Source organism: Arachis stenosperma, chromosome 9 (assembly GCF_014773155.1).
Source record: "Arachis stenosperma cultivar V10309 chromosome 9, arast.V10309.gnm1.PFL2, whole genome shotgun sequence".
In the NCBI taxonomy this organism is placed as follows: Eukaryota; Viridiplantae; Streptophyta; class Magnoliopsida; order Fabales; family Fabaceae; genus Arachis; species Arachis stenosperma.
This window is the reverse complement of record NC_080385.1, coordinates 17,647,588-17,664,639: the sequence shown is the minus strand read 5'-3', so window position 1 is coordinate 17,664,639 and position 17,052 is coordinate 17,647,588. Positions and strand designations below refer to the sequence as shown.

General features: G+C 33.6%; 1 protein-coding gene across 5 annotated transcripts; it reads right to left on the bottom strand.

Annotated features, from left to right (window-relative positions):
* Positions 1–1,327: 1,327 nt before the first annotated feature.
* Positions 1,328–9,143, bottom strand: LOC130948717 (uncharacterized). 5 transcript variants are annotated; one of them, XM_057877564.1, is made up of 10 exons: positions 8,836–9,142; positions 8,225–8,390; positions 8,057–8,132; positions 6,846–7,020; positions 6,249–6,292; positions 4,557–5,522; positions 4,090–4,245; positions 2,390–2,680; positions 2,231–2,287; positions 1,328–1,792 (listed from the first exon to the last, which is right to left on the bottom strand). In XM_057877564.1, exons 3-10 carry the CDS (start codon positions 8,075–8,077, stop codon positions 1,631–1,633), a joined length of 1,872 nt encoding a protein of 623 aa, XP_057733547.1. In that variant the 5' UTR covers positions 8,078–8,132; positions 8,225–8,390; positions 8,836–9,142; the 3' UTR covers positions 1,328–1,630. The 5 variants fall into 5 exon arrangements, with proteins under 5 accessions (XP_057733547.1, XP_057733548.1, XP_057733549.1 ...); XM_057877565.1 differs by having other exon boundaries at positions 8,060–8,132; XM_057877566.1 differs by lacking the exon at positions 8,057–8,132 and having other exon boundaries at positions 2,231–2,301; positions 8,836–9,143.
* Between the last annotated feature and the right edge of the window lie 7,909 nt (positions 9,144–17,052).

Here is a 17,052-nt window from a genome sequence, read left to right as displayed (position 1 = left end):
AAGAATGTCAATAAAAATTCATTACAATTAAGAGATTGAACCTATTTACTTTCTATTTCCTCAGATGATAATCTATAGAAAGGACTTGAGAGAATAGTAGATGGCTTTGAGATTCTTATGCTTTTAGATCCCTCAATGACTTTTTTCAATTTATTTATCTTGTCCAAGAGAATGATTGGACCATATTCATGCTTGAAAGGATCAATTTGTTCATACAATTGAAAGAAATTTATTAATATGTATTAACTTATTTAGTAAGAAATAAAATTTTGGTCAATACTTAATAGCTGTATCAAGTGAAACTCAGTTAATTCACAAATGAGATGAAATTAGTTCAAATTTGAACAAGTAGTCAAAAAGACTCAATCATCAACAAAAACATATTGAATTTATTTCTGGATCCAAATGAACCTCAAATAAACTAAGAAATGAACCAAAATTATAGTAAAATGTAGTACAACTACTACAGTTTCATTCGATGCCCTAGTTACAGAAAAAAAAATTGAATCAGAGAAATTCAATCTACTAAATAAACGAACTTGATCCACTAAACTCTAAACCAAACTAGTAAAAATGCAAGAAATGCAAAGGAGAAATCTGAACAAATAGTTTTGTTAGTATCTTGAAGAATTTTTATTCTTTTTTTTTGTATTTTTTTGTTGATGATTTCAAATGCAGAACCGAATTTTCCTATAATTTCCACAGAGAATTTGAAAGATTTTTGAGAGATTTTAAATTTCTTTATTACAATTTTAAGTAGGAAATGTGAACGGTTTTTCATATTAGAGTACGAAGCAAGAGGTAACATTTGTTTGGAATTTCGATTACGTGGTATACACTCTTTTAATGAGAGCACTTTTTGTTAATGTTGAACTTACTTAGTTGAATTTAAATGGCAGGCAATAAAATTTGAATGTGTAACAAATCTGTTTTTATAAATACCAAATCTATATCCCTATAGATAATTATTCATGTAACATTATTGATTTAACAATTTGTTGGCTATTCATTGTTATTGTTATTAATAATTATCAAATATACCAAAGAATCACCAGTTCTGTTAAAATTTCCAGATTTTATTTAACATTCATGTCAATCTTTTTTTTTTTTTTTTGTCTTATACAACACACACACACTATTACAGCTACTACATGCAGCTCCTAGTGAGACAGATGATGGCATGATGCTGCCATTTATCCAATACCTCGGCTGCACGTTCATGTCAATCTTTAACCGCATCAAGTCGAACAATTAATACACAAATAAATAAAGCAAAAAGTCCTATCTATCGAAATTGTATGAAATATGAATGGCCTACAAGGGGATATATTATAAGGAGTAGGTAGTATTAATAACGTCATTACCATGACTAAATATATAACCGTTTAATGATTCTAACCAACATTATAGCATACTAGGACAATTTACAACCATCATCAAAACAGTTAAAACATACAACTCAACATAACATGACTCTAACAAGCATTCATCAGTTCACTAAAAAATCTACAAAAGATCGCATGTATCCTATGCTCCACAAAGCGCTGGCCTAGGAAAATGCAGAGTTAGCTCTTTCTTCCAAAGTTTTTGTTTTTTTTTTTTTTTTTTCTTTTGGGTATTATTTACAATACTACAAGTACCCTGGTCTATCTCCGTGTGCATTTCCGGCACCAGCTACTAACTTGCTTGAGCTGAAATTTGGAGGTGCCTGAGAATTCATCTGCGCAAGCTCTCGTACTCGTAGCAAAATCGGTTCCGGGATTGGCGCTGTACCATGCTTCCGCACGTTCATCTATGTCAAGAAAACAAATTTAACAAGGAAAATAAAGTTGGAACTCAAATTCCTAATCTAAGAGTTATTATAGGTCGGATGGCAGAGAAGAACAACTCAGGAATTCAGTAAACAGAAGAATTAGGTCAAATTTTTCCAATTGTAATCATCCTATTAAAGAGAAGAGGAAAGAGGAAAGAAGCGATAAGGAGAGTTGAGGGTAGTTTTGTAAAATCAATCTAGTTTATTAAAAAATCAAATGTTTCCAATTTCCTTAATTCCCATGCCTAATTAATTTTGGACAGGTAGTAAAATATTAAGCAACTTAAGTCGCATGCATGTTGAAACAGTTCCTGGAATGTTTGTAGGAACTAATTTCCAAATAGTTTTTAAGCACAAATCATGTTTATATAAACTCACTAATAAGCAAGATTAATTTTGCAAAATCACGACTCTTACCCCTTCATCTGCAGGTGCCTGAGCAAAGCTAGCCTTGAGCAAATTCCTCCACTTGTCCTGCAAAGCAAAATCTGTTTTCAGTGCAATTTAGTGACAACAAAATCGAGCCATGTACTTTGCTGACTAGTTTTAACACGACCAGACCTCAAAACTGCTTACCTTAAGATCGACAGAGGTACGATACGAGTGTGATGAAAAGGAGAGCCGTTTGATCTCAGACCACCTCCCTGCGCCACACCGTGATACACCGTCAACCAACTTCATTACCTCAACAAGAGTCCACGCTCGATGATGTTTCCTTCTCATTCCACCTTTAGCAGTGGGAACAGTAACTATACTGTCCTCTGAGGTATGGCTGAGTGGATCCACCCTTTTTGGTCTCAATTCCTGCTGTGGTTCACTTGTGCTTACTCCTGGAAGCTGCTTCTCTTTTTCAGGTTCACAAGAAGGCTGTACAACAAACGTCAACAACACGATGAAAATAACAAAAATGTTTATATTATGGTAGATATTGAATTAAAAAAGAAACAATGGCATATCTGCAATTTCATGTTTTGGGGGGGGGGGGGGGGGGGGGACTTCAAATTTAATCAGGAGAGAGGACATGAGTACCAAAGAGGATAAAGCATCCTCACAATGAAACCAAAACTGAATTAAGTGAATAAACTGTGTATTAAAGAACATAAATAGCTTTGAGCATCTGATAAAGAAACCATATTAACATTAAAAACACCATGAGCAAAGCAGCAAAAGAAGGTAAAAGGTAATCATATCCCAAACCCCCAAAGAAAATCTCTAACTAATTATTTTCTAGTTACTTTTAAACTAGGGACGGCTAACAAATCTTCGCTTCTTACAATTCCGAAATCTCTGAATTCAGTGAGGATAAAATGATGAAATATATAGGCAAACCCAAGACCCTCCAAAAATTATAAAAGGCCAGTTCCAAAATATTTCACCCATATAAGGCAATGCAGAAAGAGAAGTTCATGACTCTGCATCTATACAACACTTTATGCACATGCTTGAGGACAAAGCAGTTGTTTTGGTGTAAATATGGAAATTCTATATAAAAGGACCACAAAATGAGTCACGGAAGTGCACTTAAACTCTTCTCTAACTCAACTCCAGAAGGCTTGCCTCCACTCCGCCTCATTAAGAAAAAGAAACCAAAAGAAAAGAGAAGAGAAAGAGGGGAGGTGCAGAACTCGAGGCAGTGACCCATTATACTTTTTTTTTACAGTGTGCAGGAGCATGCTTGGAATGAAAATGAGGGACACGGGGTGGCATCTATGGTGGTCTAGTGTACCAAGAAGAGAAACGATTAGCAGTGCCAGTGAATGCATGCACTTCCAAGTATAGGAAATATTTTTTATGATCCCCCCGGATGACTGGTGGCCACTTCAATCAGTGGTGTGTGTAGTTGGAATCAACTCAATCAATCTTACTCAATCACTTCTGCTAAAACATGCGTTCAAAGAGAAGGGTGCGAGAGAGCATTTTCGAAATTCAAGTTGAAAAAATTGCATATCAGCAGCAGATTAGCCATCTCCTATTCCCCTTTGCAAGTTAGGACCTTAAAAGTACCAAAGTGAAGGACTATGAGGAAAAAATTGCACAAATAGTGCAGTTTATTAAGCGAATACTTCCATTAGTTGTCATGAACAGAGATCCCATTAACATCACAATATTAAAGAAGCTCCACTTAAATTATCTCCCCCCACCTCCCCCCCCCCCCCCCACACACACACACACAAATGAGGGGAAGGGGGGGGGGGGGGGGGGGAGGTGCAACAAACATAAAATATATAACTAAAAGAAAATGTAGTGGAAAAGAAGAAACTACAATTTAGTATTACCAAAGTCTCAGTTGCTCTCACTGGCTGAAGCTTTCCAGGAGCGGATCTTGCCTTCAGGATTTTGTCTGGATTCTCACTAGCAGCACAAGAACCATTTTCTGCAAGAACCTTATTATCTGATTTTGCAGTCTTGGCAATGCCAATTGGAAGGAATTTCTGAAATAAAGTTATAACGGTTTATATTAGTCAGAAAATAAACAGTTTCCAGAACTATTAGGAGACCGCCAGTAAGACGCAAGAAGAGTACAATAATGCTGGAAAAAAGCACAGCAAGAAAGAGACATTTTCCTACAGGTGCAAGACTAATGTACTAAGTAGAAAGTACTAAGTTCCTAGGTGTATTACCTAGTTTATATTACAAAAAATCATGATTGTCCTACAATAAAGCATGAACCATGCTATGGAGCAGATAAAGTTAAAACTAAGTGTCGCTTTCATATAATCAAGTATGAAACAGTGTCACTTACCGTAAGTGATGTAAAATCTTTCCTTGGATGACTTCTTCGAACCCGAGAAACACAAGGAACTTGAACATCAGAACCTCCGAGTGAGTCTACCCTGGTGATAAATGTTCTCACCTCTGAAGAAGCATCCCCAGAAAGCCTCACATATGAAGTTGTAGAAAGTCCAGGTCCCATATTTCTACTTGAACTTAACGATGCCATGGGGTTGGGCTCTCTAGATTCATTTTCAGAGAGCTCTTCAATATATCTCTTGGTGGGCTTCCGAATTCTTTTTGCAGCTCTTTGGTGATCCTCACCTCCCAATCCATGTTCCATATCATGTTTTCCCAGTTTTGTTTCAAAAACAACTTGATTATCTTCAGTTCCACAACCGTCCAAAGCAGATGAATCCTTCAAGTTAACATCTGCTTCTACAGGTGCATTTTCCATGGAGATTACATCTTCAGCATCTCCATTTCCAGAACTGTCTTCACATTTTCTTACTATTTTGTTATCTTTAATAATGAAAGTTGTTGCTGAAACATCACGCGAGTTTGTTAAACTCATGGCAATCCTCCTTTTCAGCCACTGCTTGTCTTTCACAGTAGTTTCCCGACCAAAAGTTACTTTAAACAGTTCATGTAGTTCTCTGATGGATAGCTTGTCCAAGCATATTTCTCCATCAAACATTGAAAAATTGGACTTCAAAGCGGAATAGACAGCAGAAGCAGATGATCCGCTCTCAATCACTCCTTCTGAAGGTCTGGAACACTGATCAACACTCCCAGATTGATTACTATGCGTATAATTTAAGCTTGATGCTAAAGAAGGAATTTCCTGGTGTGGCCCATCAGATTGATTATTCTCAACTGTGACAGCTTTATCATCAGAACACTGGTCGTCCTTCTTTACACGAGAAGGAACAGGTGATTCACAAGACAATCGAAGTCTCTCTTCTTGTTTGACCTTTTGCAACATCTGCTCAATGTACTACAAAAAATTTTTGAGGTCAAGAAGGATTCTAGAAACAGAATATAATACTAATGGGATTTGTAGACATACAGCAAAAAAAAGAGAGAAAGCCCAGACCAACTGGAGAAAGAAGGAAAGGGAAAAAAAATGAGGATCATACATGAGCCACTTTCTAAGATAAGTCCACCAACAATAAAACATTTGAAAGAGAGAAGTTGAAACTAAGAGACTTGAGTCCAAACTTTCACATAAATGGAAGAAAGATCATAGTTACAATATAGCTATTTTAAATTCTTTCTTGCAGTGTATGTAAAATGTAAATGCAAACAGAGTTTTCGCTCTCGTACTAGCACACTGATGCACCATCAATTAGTTAGTGCTACCATTCATAAAACTGTTTTTATAACAGGAAATAGCTTCCCTCAAATACTTTACAAATGTGTAAAATCAAGTAAGCTATTAAATAGCTTATCATTCGTTCCACATCTTATACACATAGTTAAACAAAAGGAAGGTCTATACAGATAACTCCTTAAGTAAGCACCAAAGGATTCTATTGAAAAAGATGCACACAGTGATTGGTTGAGAGAATCAAGTTAGATGCACCATGTTTTCCAAATGCACAAACATAATTGCATTGTTAAAAAAATGTTGGAATCAAAGGAAAAACAAGCAATGAAGAGTAATCAAGATTTCAGAGAGAAAGAGAGAAGTAGAGAAGGAAACCAAAAGAGATCCCAATACCTGTAATTTTGCATTTAGTTTCCCAAAATCTGCATCCGCAGTGCCTAGTTGTGAAATGGAAATGGTATTAATCAAAGAAAATATGTAGAATGTATTGGTAAGGGAAGGTAATAAGTTCGTCCATGGCACTTGCCTATCATTTTAGAAAGGTTAAAACCATATAATAACAAATTAAGAACATCCGTCAGCAATTTAAATTAGAGAACAAAAAGTAAAGTCGAAAACAAGCAAATAAAATAATTGCAGGAAGGAATAACAAGAATAACAGTGTGTCTCGGTAACAAAAACTTAAGGCACTATGTGTGAGAAGCACATTCAACCAGATAGCATCTTTATACCAGAAAAAACCAATTGCAAATTAACGATGGGTGGAAACAGAGGCTATCTATAATACAAACATTACAACTAAAGGCACCAACATAAAAAATTTATTCTTTGAACTACTATAAGGAGCAGACTAAGGCAGGAAAAAAAACCCAAATCTGTGATTTTAGTAGAGTTAGGGCTATAGTAACAAGTAGCTAAGTTTATGTAACAGACTAACAGCTACTGAAATGCGTCAATATGCTGTTCAAACAACTGAGATTGAGAATATACCTTTTGGGCACTCCAATCGAAGTTTCCCAGAAGATGATCTTTCAATTGATATGCATTCCAAACTTTGCCCAGTGTCTGCAACAACACGCATTTCACTGTTTTCATGCTCAAGAAAATCCTCCATCTCCATTACTTCATCATCTGTTGCAGGCACTAACCTCCCATCACCTTCAACCTAAAGATTAAATTAGACATGAAGAAAATATTGAACAAAGCCTAGACAGAAGTATAAATTGCCGAAAATAAAGAAGGCAACACATAATCAGTTATTGAAATTCAAACATACTTCTCCTTCTCCTTTAGTTGGGTGTGCATCAATGATGGATGCACCAAATGCTCAACAGCAATTAACATGACATTGACAACATTTTTACCCGACAAAACAAAACAGCATAGCATGAATTTGCAGTATCACTAGGACAAAAGAAATCTAGTGATGACAATGGCGTGAATGCGGCAAGACGTGGATGTGAACATGGTTTTTTGCTGAGCATGAAGAGCAGCAAAGTTGAAAATCACCGAGTTTTTCAAAACCAGATCAGATCAGGGCACACAGGTTGCCAGTTTGATGTGGTTAAGGTGATCGAATGGAAGTGTAATGGCCGAAGTGGATTTAGCATATGAATCAAACATATACAGCTAACCACTCAAATTTCAAAACATCTAATAAAACAGAACCCGAACACATTGTCACAATCCATTTTCAAATTTCAGCATTTAATTTCACTCATTGAAGAAAACTAGGACAGGTTAAGGCAATGTAATCAAACCTCAGAGAAGCTTGGTTTAATTAACAAACAAAAGTAGTTAAGCAGAAATTGAAGATTGTGATTTGATAGAATAATAATTAGACCAGAAAAGGAAGATGGAAAACCATTTGGTTAAGTTAATTTGTTTAAGAGATCCCAAGGCCTTTCTGTATATTAAAATGTATCAAGTCAACAAGTCATTAACAATTACAAAAGTGAAGCAGCTAATGTAACAAACAATCAAGGATGCCATGGAAGGAGTTTCCATAAAAAAAATGAAACAAAATTAAGGAACATGCTAACAATCAAGGCTTTACTGTAGCAAACAGGTGCATTACAACGCTGAGGAACACACATACCCACACCCACACCTAAAAAGGCCTAGAAAAAATGCTTGAAAACTCATAAAAGGGTACTGGTATCCTGAAAAAAAAAATACAAAAAAAAAAGAACACCAGGTACCACCATGGCAACTCCGTTCATCTTGATCGTTTTCCCAAGAACTCATAAACTAAAAAGTTGCAAACTTTCCCCACACCTGAAAAATGCAAAGCTAACTATAATTTGCAAACCCAAACACATTCACAAATAAAACCTTGAAGCAGTAAAGAAAAGACACTGAAAGCATACCCGGACGAGCTTGTACACAACTGGGTTTGCAATCTGCTTTGGAGAAGACAAGGAAAAGCTACTTCTATCAACTCCAATGTCTTCAAGTTTTCCATCATCATCATTATGTTCAATTGCAACTACTGTTTCCATGGAATATCAACCACATGCACCTCAAGTCCACATTCTAAAAATAACAAGAGTGTAAATAAAGTAAAATCAGATTTCTTTTTCTTTTAAAAAAAAAAGCAATGAAGATAACAGCTAGCAAAAAAAAACTTGGATGAAACAAAATCCTCTATTATTTGTTCCCAAATAAAATAAGCAGCATGCACAACAAGAAACTAAAAATTAGCAGTGTCCAAGTCTTAGAACTTCAAAAATTGAAACTTTTCATAAAACAATCATAACTCAGAAGACTTACAAACAAATTTACCATAAAAAAATTATGAATATGATGCTATACAAACAGACATACCACAAAATCGTCTCCCAAGTTCAAATGCTAAAACAGAAAGGAAAATATTACCCCCAAAAGGCATACGCATTTTGGGATTGCTTAAAAGCTCAATTGAAAGCAACTTAGATGAAATATAAAAGAAAATAATAATAAAAAGGAAAATTTGGCTCACCATAGAGGAAATGAGCGAGTCGACTCAGTAGGTGAAGCAGTAAAACAGTATCACTGAGAGTGACCGATTCCAACGAGTCAGAAGCGCCAGAGAGCACAAATCTTTTGAGTTTCAGTGTGTTGGGATACGGATCGTTAGAGAAGAAACTTCTCACCTAAGAAATAAAGCAAATGGAAGGAAATGAATTCGAACTTCAGTGACAGTGGATTTTTTTTCTGAATTTTATTTATTTATTTTTACTTTAATTCAATTATTTTGGCAAGTTTGTGCGCAGCTGACAGTGGTTATAGACTTTTTAGGTCTGCTTTCCGGGTACGCTGAAGTGAGTTAAGCTTCGGACTCCAAATCCCTCTCAATTATATTTCAATTCCAGCCATTGATTCCGATTTTTTTAAATTTTGCTTCCAATTTTTTGAATCCATTTTTGTGTTGGTTTAGATTTATTTTTTATATAAAAAAATTATTTTAAGAAGAAAAAATATTTTTATTTAATTTAAAATTTATTTGAATATATTTTTTTAAAAGAGTAAATTATTTATTTGTTTTAAAAATTAATAATATCTTATTTTAAAAAAATTAGAAATAAAAGACATTTTTAATATTTAAAATTTTTTTTTAAAAAATTATACAAATGTAAAATAATTTATATTTATTAAAAAATTTTAAAATAAAAAAATATTTTTTCAAAAGCCAATTTAAAATAATTCTTACTTCCTCTAATTCTAAGGTTATGTTTGTTTATAAAGACAAAACATTGAGACAAAGACACAAAGACACAAAATTTATGTTTGACAGATGAGATATGAATACAAATATTGTGTCTTGAAACACTGAATTAGAATATTTTGTGTCTATTCTAGCAAAAAAAGACACATAAACATTAACAAAAGATAACTTATTTTTTATCATTATTTTGTTAATTTTGTATAATTATTATATTTTTTTCAAATTTTTTAATAAAAAATAAATTAAATTTTATAATTCCTTCTAAAATATCACTAAATAGAATACAAAAACACTAAGTTTTGTATTTCTATTTTCTGTATCTTATTTTTAGTGTTTTGTTTTGTCGTATCCTATTTTTAGAAACAAACGTGATCTAAGCCATGAATTTTTTCTAATTTCTTCTCTCAATTACGGTTGTAAAGTATATTTTTCATTATATATTCTTTAAATAAAATAAAAAAAATATATGAAAAAACATTAAATAGTAAAATTTTATATTTAATAAAATAATTAAAAAATTTTGAAAAAATCTATTTTTCTAATCTAAGATCGCAACAAGGGATACCGCTCATGAATAAGTATTATGGCTTGTGTTTAGAGATGTAAATTTAATTTTAATATTTTATTTGGTCTATTTTAACTCAATTTTAAATTGACCTAAAATAAATCGCATTAAACTAAATTAATTTGATATAAAATTTGTATATGCAAGTATAATAAAATTTTATTTTTAAAAATTATTCTTAACAAATATTATATCATATTTATACCAAAATAAATTAGTTTAAAATAAACACAATATTTTATAATATAAAAAATATTAGTTAAAATAAAATATAATATTTTATTAATAATTTCATTTTAAAATATATTTTTAATTTTAAAATATAATTTTAGATCAAAATAGGTAATTGAAACATGACCCAAAAATAACATCAGATAAAATGATAAATTTAAATCCGACAAAATATATTTCGAATTTTAACTACGTCGAAAAACATCCTTACTTGTGCCATATATTAAAAAATAAAAAATTTTATAATTTAATATCAACTTCTATCTCAACATTTAATTATATAATTATTCATATAATAAACATCCTAATTTATCATAATTTATGCTAATTTACTATAATTTTTTATTTCTATTATAATAATATTTTATTATAAATTTAATTATTCTATTAATTTTTATAATTTTATTAAATTTGTCCTAAATTTGCATTAAATTTACAATTAGATCACTTTATTTTTTTCTTTCGAGTGAATCTCTAAATTATTTTAAATTTATTAAATAGATCCTTATTAACAATAAATATTAAAAAAAAGTTTATAAAGTATGAATTTACTAGTATACACATTCTTTATCACCATAATACTTTTTCTTTACCGTGGTAACAAAGACCGATGGTGCTCATAAGTCATAACCATGTCTTAGGCTATGTTTGGATGCACTAGAGAAATAAAAACAAAGGACAATATTATATTTTGTAATATGTTTAGTTTATGAGAGGGGGATAAAATACATAGTTTTGTATGTATATGTCTCGTAGTCAAACTTTTATATCAGTCTCTATTTAGGACATATGGGAACACAAAATTTGAAGACCATTTTAATGATTTTTTTTATTTTTAATATATTTTGTAAATATCAGAGTTTGTCGAAGCAAAAAAGTAAAGAAAACGAAAAGGTGAAAAAGACGAAGGAAGAATATAAAAGTGGAATAAAGAAAATAAAAAATTAAAAAGACGAAGAAAAAATATGAATGTAAAGTAAAGAAGATAAATGTTAAATTAGTTAGGATTTGATCGAAAAAGATCAAAAAGATACATGAAAGAATTTTTTTTATTATAAGATGAGATTTAATTGAAAAAATATTTTATTTTAAAAAAAATTTAAAAATATATAATATCTTTTATTATGTATTTAATTAAGTGTATCTATCTTTTCGAATACAAAATAAAGACATTTGACAAGATTTTATTTATGGTTTCAAACATAATATAAAAATATAAAAATATTAAAAATGGTCTTTATCTTTTTATTTTTGTCTCTTTATCTTTATATTTTTGTCTTAGTTACAACATCTAAATATAGCTTTAATAATTATTTTGTTTAACTTTTTTTTTTCCTCAAACGACATTATATGACTTTTTGTCTAATGAATTCCAACGTAACCACAACAAATGTCTTCGGCATTGATGCTGTGGTGCCCAAGCTTGCCATCATTATCATCTTTATAAAAAAAATTAAATTCATATCTTTCGTTGTTTAAATGCAGAAAATCTTAAAACTTGTCCAATAAAAATGGAAAATCCATCATAACTGTATATACGCATTTGAATATGCATAATAATTAGTTATTCTTTTCAATCTACATTTACTTCAAATTGTAAATATTTATGTAAGAAAAACAATTATATAGGGTTAAAATTCAACATAGAGAAAACATATGACCGAATGGAGTAGAATTTTCTTAAAGAAATCCTCATTTCTATGAGATTTTCAAATAAATGGACGAACACAGTTTGAAATTGCATTAGTTTAACATCATTTTTCATTTTTTTCAACGGAATCTCCACAAAATCTTTAACTCCGACTAGAAGTTTAAGGCAAGGGGGTTTACTATTTCCGTACCTTTTCATTCTTTGCGTCGAAGTACTCTCTAAATTACTTAGTACAACTCAGAACAGAAGTTTGATACATGGGATCAGAATTTCGAAGAACGGGCTAGAGATTAATCACTTATTTTTTGCGGATGACAGCATACTATTTACTAGAGCCTCGACTCAAGACATCCAGAAAACAAAAGATGCTTTGACTACATACCAACAAACTTCAGGGCAACGCATTAACTTGAAAAAATGCGAGTTGTCTTTTAGCCGAAATGTACCAACAACCAGACAAAGGCTTATCCAAGCATGGATGGGAATAAAGGTTGTGGAAAGACACTCGAAGTACTTGGAGCTTCCAATATTTGCGGGGAGATCCAAGAAACAAGTTTTTTAGTTTGTCCAAGAAAGGGTGTGGAAAAAGCTAAAAGAGTGGAAGGAGAGACTCTTATCCAAGGCAGGAAAGGAGGTGCTAATTAAGGCGGTAGTCCAATCTATTCCTACCTACATCATGAGGTGCTTTAGGCTATCAAATAGCCTATGCTATCATATAGAGTCAATGATAAATAGATTTTATTGGGGTGCTAAAAATGGACAGAAAAAAATTCATTGGGTGAAATGGGACAAACTCTGTCAACCAAAACAGAGTGGAGGGCTTGATTTCAGGGACATAGAAGCTTTTAACTCAGCCCTCCTGGCAAAGCAAGGTTGGAGACTTATGAGGAGCCCATAGTCACTAGCAGCTAGGACAATAGGCAGCAGGTACTTCAATAGAAGAAATTTTCTGAATGCAGGAGTTGGGTTCTCCCCTAACTTTACATGGCGAAGAATCTGGCAAGCAAAGGGTGTTTTGGAGATCGGAGGCTGCGGGAGAACTGGAGATGAAAAAACAATCAAGATTTAGAAGGATCCCTGGCTCCCCAAACAAAATAGTTCCAGAATTTGGTCTCCCCCAAAAATCCTAGACCCTAACGCTACTGTAGAAACACTGATAAGGGAAGAAAAAAAGGCCTAGAATATAGATCATATTAACCAAATCTTTTCCCCATTTGAAGCTAGACAAATTCAAGAAATTTCAATCCCAAGACCAGAGCAGACAGATAAATTTATATGAAAAAAGGCAAGAGACGAAATGTTCAGAGTCAAATTAGTCTACCAACAAATTAAAGTTCAAAACAGACACCAATCTGGTAACAACTATGAAGAATAATGAGAGGACAATACCTGGAAGGAGTTATAGAAGGCCAAGGCACACCAAAGGACACTCAACTTTATCTAGAGGCTGCTACATAAGTCCCTGCCAACCAAGAAGAATCTGAGCAGAAGAGGGGCTAGGTGCACACCCACTTGCATGCGCTATTGGGAAGGAGAGAAAACCGAAGAGCATCTGATCAGGCAATGCGACTTCGCAAGGAGATTCTGGTTTGCCTCACCGCTAAATCTAAGAACTGAGCAAGAAGATGGTTTAACATTAAGAAAATGGTTTCTTGATATTCTGGGAAAACTCCAACTAAAAGAGAAGGGACTTTTCTGTACCTTAATTCACCAAATATGGAGAGCCAGGAACTAACTCATGTTTGAAGAGAAAGAGCTGCCAATTATAGAGAAAATTGAAACTGCAAACAGGGTGTTCGAAGAGTTATAGAAGGCGCAGAGGAAAGAAGAAGAATTTCGCATCACTCAGGTAGATAATCGACCCCATCAAAAAATTTGGGAAGCACCTCCTAATTCGATGGTGAAGATTAATGTGGACGCTGCGAAAGACATGGGAAATAAAGGAGGGGTAGGTGTGGTTCCTAGAAATTGTTGGGCCAAATAATGGCAGCGACAACCTGGTCTTTACCTTTTCCTTTGGAAGCCCACGAAGCAGAGGCATATGCAGTTCAATGGGGGATAAACTTTGCTACAGAGTGTTGTTTCACGGAGATTATTGTTGAAAGTGACAATTTAGAAGTAGTGAGAGCTCTAAAACAAGGAAGAATCTCTGACTCTTATTTTGGATCATTCATTGCTGATGCCTTGGAATTATGCAAGAAATTTAGATTTGTTTCCTTTAGTCATTTGAAAAGAAATGAAAATAAAGTAGCCCAATTGGTAATTACCACTCCAAATTATGTATGGATGGAGGAGCTCCCAGGTCATGTAACCAATTTAGCCATGTGCGACATATTGGCTCCAATTGAATGAATATTTCCATTTCCAATAAAAAAAACACTTTTGTTCAGTCCTTAAAAATCATGTCTTATGCATGCTAAAGAAACACATATAAAAAAATGTGTTTCATCCGAGTTCTCTTAATCTCTTCACGAACTTCATTTCACCGCCGATTATCCCACAGAATGAAAACTAAAAATAGAACACAACTCACAAAGCTAACAAATCTTGCCTAGTAATAAAAAAACTTCCATAATCTCATCCTATATATTTGTGATTACCTAAAACACCAGCTCTTATTGGTAGTCCATCAAAAATCACATTCCTTCCCACAAAATCAAATAAAACTCAAGCAACCAATCAAATAGGAGCATTTTTTGAACTTTAAAAATCAAATCATCATCTTCACTTGAGCATGCAGCAGTGAAGTTCTGAATGGCCAAAAATGCATCTAAGAATTCGAATTCACAAATTACCAACTTGACCTGACCATATCCACTGCAAGTTCCTCCATTTTAGAATCGATCCCAAAAAGTTACCATGCCAAGAGAAGAAAAGGTGATGGATAGTTTCGAGTTTTTTCTTACAAAACACACAGTTTGTCAAGTCTTCTAGAAAAGTAAATGTCATTTTCGGCCCCTAATCATTTTTCCAATAGACTTCGCACCTCCTAACAAATATAAAAACCCAAATCGATCCTTATCTGCTTTTATATATGTACAATCCAGTCCCTGCAACCGGTTTCCAATAGGTCACTTCCTGATGTGTCAGTAACTTGTCCACGTGAATTTTTGTCCTTTCTAATAGAGACAAATCACCCCCTGGACCTTTAGCAAAATACTGCGTTCCATAAATAGGCTTATTCCATAAAATCCCTTCCTCTCCCTCGTTATTTACGTTTGGCTCTAATTCTGAAAACCTTTATCCTTTCCTCGAAAAGAGTGTTACGTTGAGGACGTGTGAGCATGTTGCATCACTGTGTGGCAAGACATTGATTGCATTTGGAAAGTTTCTTTGAAACGCTAAGAAATGTTTCGTTCCCTTCTACTTACTTTATCTATTACTGTAGTGTATTGAAGAGTGTGTGAGATAGTGGCCACGAAATTAGCTTTGATAACTTTGCGAGTGTTATGCATTGTGATTATGGGTAGATGTGGTGAAGTGTGGTTTATTGGTAACTTAAGTACTGTCTTTGTGAGATAAGTTGGGGTTGTTGCAAAGCAATATTAGTGATGTTAACTTTGAAAATTTCTACCTTTGTGTTTACGAATGAGTTAAGAATTCTTAACTGATATAGACATGTAGTTGGCAGATTGATAAGTATATGTAGCATTATAGTTATTTGCTCTTAATTAGGTTAGAAGTTTAACTCTGTTACTGAATTGTGGTTAGGATTTTTGCAGATGTATGTGTTTGTTGTCCTTGTTTTTCATCATAGTAGGAGACTAAAGAAAGATTCAAATGGAGTGTTACGGTACGTAGATGGAAATAGTGAGAAGTTTCCACCCATGGATCTTGATTTTGTCAACAAGAATGACTTGGAAGAACTCTTTAAAGGATTAGAATCTAGAATACAAAGAAATTTGCTGGCTTGATCCAAGAGCAAAAAACATGAAATTTGGGCTTCATATCCTTAAGGATGACCAGGATATTAATGACATGTGTGAAGTCACCATAAGTTGTCTAGACAAAAATAAGTTCTACATCCACTTGAGCACCCTATAAGTCAACCAATGAAAATTGAACTAGAGCTACAAGCAGAGCCAGAACCAGAGGAAGAGCATGTTGTGGTCACAGATGGTTCTTCATCGGATGATAGATATCATATTTCCAAGGATGAGGCCGACAACCCTCCTCTTCCTGGTTATGAGACTGATAGTAGTAAGTCTAAGTCTCTAAAAAGATGTGGCAAAAAAACAAAGAAAAAAAAGTATTGGTATCTCCATCAAACAAGAAAAAAGTGTCACCTAAGAAAAATGGTAAGAAATCTTCAAAGAGGTATGCCGGGAGGAGGAGGAAGATTAGATACATGTGCTATATGGCGAAACAGACATGGGAGGCCCAGTAGTGGTTAATGAAAAGAGTGACATTGATGACTACAACTATGAATATCCCTCTGAAGACTATCATACCCCAGTTTCTTCTAAGGATGAGAGGACAATGCAAGGACTTGGTTTCAATGAAGAAAATGAATATGGAGAGCTTCATTTTGAGCTTGGAATGCAATTTTTGACTACAGAGAAATTTAAAATGCCTTGAAGGATATATTTGTCTGGAATGGAAGAGATTGCATATATATCAAGAATAGAGAGGGTAAGGGCTAAATATGCAAAGGAAAACTGCCCATGGTTGATATACATGACAAGGAACTAAAAAAACAATGGAATTTGAAATAAAGACATTCTACAACAAACATACATGTGGAAGGAATTATGGAAACAACTTGGTCGATAGGGCGTGGATCACATATAAGCTGAAAAAAGGTTAGCAACACAGCCTAAGCTCGCACCGAGGGAAGCAACAGAGCATATGAAGCAGGACTACAATGTTCAACTCCATCTAAAAATGATCCAAAGGGGCTTTGAAAGCAGTTAGAAAAATTGTTGTTGGAAACGACAAGGCATAATATGAGAAGTTGTGGGATTATTTACAAGAACTGCATACGAGTAACCCAAGTAGCACGACTAACATGTGTGTTGACCCAATTCTGCAGCCTTTACCCCTG